We start from the raw sequence: 2,361 nt of genomic DNA, 5'->3' as shown, positions 1-2,361 counted from the left end.
AAGCATAATAATCATTCATAGTTTCCACATGACAAACTAGTACTGAAAAGTGAAAACAAATCCAAGAACCACAACTGTCTTTTTTTATCAAATCACCACAACTTAAAAACATTGGAGCAAACAAAATAAACAAGATCTCCCATGCTGCAATGAGCAACAAACAGAGAAGCCCAGAAGGATGATATATTTGAAATGATATGAACAGTTATTTTTGCTCTTGGTCAAGGTCCTGATGAAGTCAAAGAAGTTGCAGAAATCACATCTCTAGATCTTGTTGAGTTTCTCCGCCTTAACAACAGGATTAGCTTTAGCTATAGCATCCTAGACAGTACCATGATAGTCAAAAAGGCAACCATGTTTATCAGAGTAGCGATGAGATCCATAAAACATATTCCCACATCGACATGGCGTGTTCCTTTCCATTAACAATGTTCTCAATGGGGGAGGCATCAAGTTTGGTATCTAATGACACACCAAGGTTTGAATGTGAATTAGGATGATAAATAAACATAGAAAATTCACCAGTAATAAATGATTTAACTCATTTAATTGTACTGAAAATTGAAATCCACCTATTTTGGAGCACATTTGCTAACACGGTGCATCTACCTTCATTATCAATATATGTCAAGGTCGTTTTTTTGTCAGTCGGGTTAAATGGAAGGAAGTGAACTTCTCTAATCCCAGTTCGAGCCTATTATTTCTCAATATATATTCAACAAGTTAACTGAAAACTTGTGCAAAAAGGTAATTAATTAGATTTTTTACCTCCTTTAGATCAGCTAGTATCCCTACAATAGCAGCGTCAATTGCATCTTGATTTTCCATCTGAGATGCCCTGGTAGACAACAAAATTACAGTATCTACATCTACTTCTCTGGAAATTACATGAACACAAAAAATAGCTCCATTCAACATTTTTATGAAGAAACTCTAAACGAGGAAATCATGTCCAACAATAAATTACCTCAATAAGGTTTTTGTTCATAAAACGAGGTTCATGTCCAACATTTTTATGTAATTAATATGATTGTTCACAAACCTGCTGAGACAAACGATGTGAACCGATTGTCATTGTCACAGATAGGACAGAGGGCATTGCAATGGGAATTCCACCTATAAGCAGTACTAGTAGATTATCAATTCCAGTACGGTAGGATCGACGCTGAATAGGGTACATCATAATAATCTCGATCAACATCCCCATTGCAATAGAACATATACATAAATTCTCTATGGCAGACAAGACCTGTGTAACAAAAATAAGATTAATTATGAATGAATGAATACATTTAAAGGTGACAGACATCAAACTGACATACCTTTTGAAAATGGCCAACTAGATTTATACTGTCTACTAGATGAGCAGCTTTACCAAAGAAGGTATGCACACCTGTGGCAATCACAACAGCTTTGATTTCTCCTTGTTTACAGGTAGAACCAGAGTAAATCTCATCTCCAGCAGATTTTGTAATAGGAAAACACTCACCAGTTAAAGTATATTGGAGCATCCAACCCAATTTCCTAAACTTAACGGAAGGCCCTTCGCGTAATGGGAAGCCCTTTGCGTAACAGGAAGGCCTTCGCGTAACGGGAAGGCCTTCACGTAATGGGAATGCCTTCGCGTAACGAGAAGTCCTTCGCATAATGGGAAGGCCTTCGCGAAACAGAACTGAATTAGAGCATACGAGAAAATGAAATAAAAAAACATTCACCTTAGAATAAAAAAAGATTATCTGCAAATATCATCATCGACAATATGAACAACCAATATGAACAACTAATATGAACAACCAATATAAACAATAAGATGAACAAAATATGAACCAATATGAACAATAAGAATAGGTTTAGGGTTTGATAGTTGAAATAAGAACATAAATCGATCCGTATGATGAACACATGATATTAGAACGGGGTTTTTGGTATCGATTTGTATGATGTGTTCGTTTAGCGTTTTGTCGTCGCCGTCTAAAAGAGAGAAGAAGGAGTAGAGAGAGAAGGGAGAGAAAGGAAAGTATTGAAAATGAAAAAAATTGAGTATTTATATAAAGAACTTTTCACATCGCGTTACGCGAAGTCTCTTCGCGTTACGCGATAAGTGTATTTTCGTCCAAAAATAAATAAAGTGGTCACCAGAGCAATAAAAATTACCGGGTGACCACGGATGCAAATAAGTAATTTATTAGGGTCATTTCGTCAAATTTCCCTACAGTGGGAGGTGTTACATTATCTCTATCTCAATTTTTTCTTCTTATTTTTGAAAAGAAAATAAAATTAAATAAATCTATTTACATGATATATTTGTTTCTTTAGTGCTATGTGCCACGACGGAAGAGGATAGGAAATGCATAATGAACA

The 2,361-nt window shown here is 35.5% G+C and overlaps 1 protein-coding gene across 1 annotated transcript; it reads right to left on the bottom strand.

Moving 5' to 3' along the window:
* Positions 1 to 264: 264 nt before the first annotated feature.
* On the bottom strand, positions 265 to 1,646 carry LOC124909900 (plasma membrane ATPase 3-like). The gene is made up of 4 exons (XM_047450529.1): positions 1,323 to 1,646; positions 1,043 to 1,249; positions 769 to 933; positions 265 to 321 (listed from the first exon to the last, which is right to left on the bottom strand). Exons 1-4 carry the CDS (start codon positions 1,644 to 1,646, stop codon positions 265 to 267), a joined length of 753 nt encoding a protein of 250 aa, XP_047306485.1.
* Positions 1,647 to 2,361: the final 715 nt, after the last annotated feature.

The sequence above is a fragment of the Impatiens glandulifera genome, chromosome 7 (assembly GCF_907164915.1).
Source record: "Impatiens glandulifera chromosome 7, dImpGla2.1, whole genome shotgun sequence".
Classification (NCBI taxonomy): domain Eukaryota; kingdom Viridiplantae; phylum Streptophyta; class Magnoliopsida; order Ericales; family Balsaminaceae; genus Impatiens; species Impatiens glandulifera.
The sequence above is the reverse complement of the archived record's forward strand: the minus strand, read 5'-3'. Positions and strand labels throughout refer to the sequence as shown.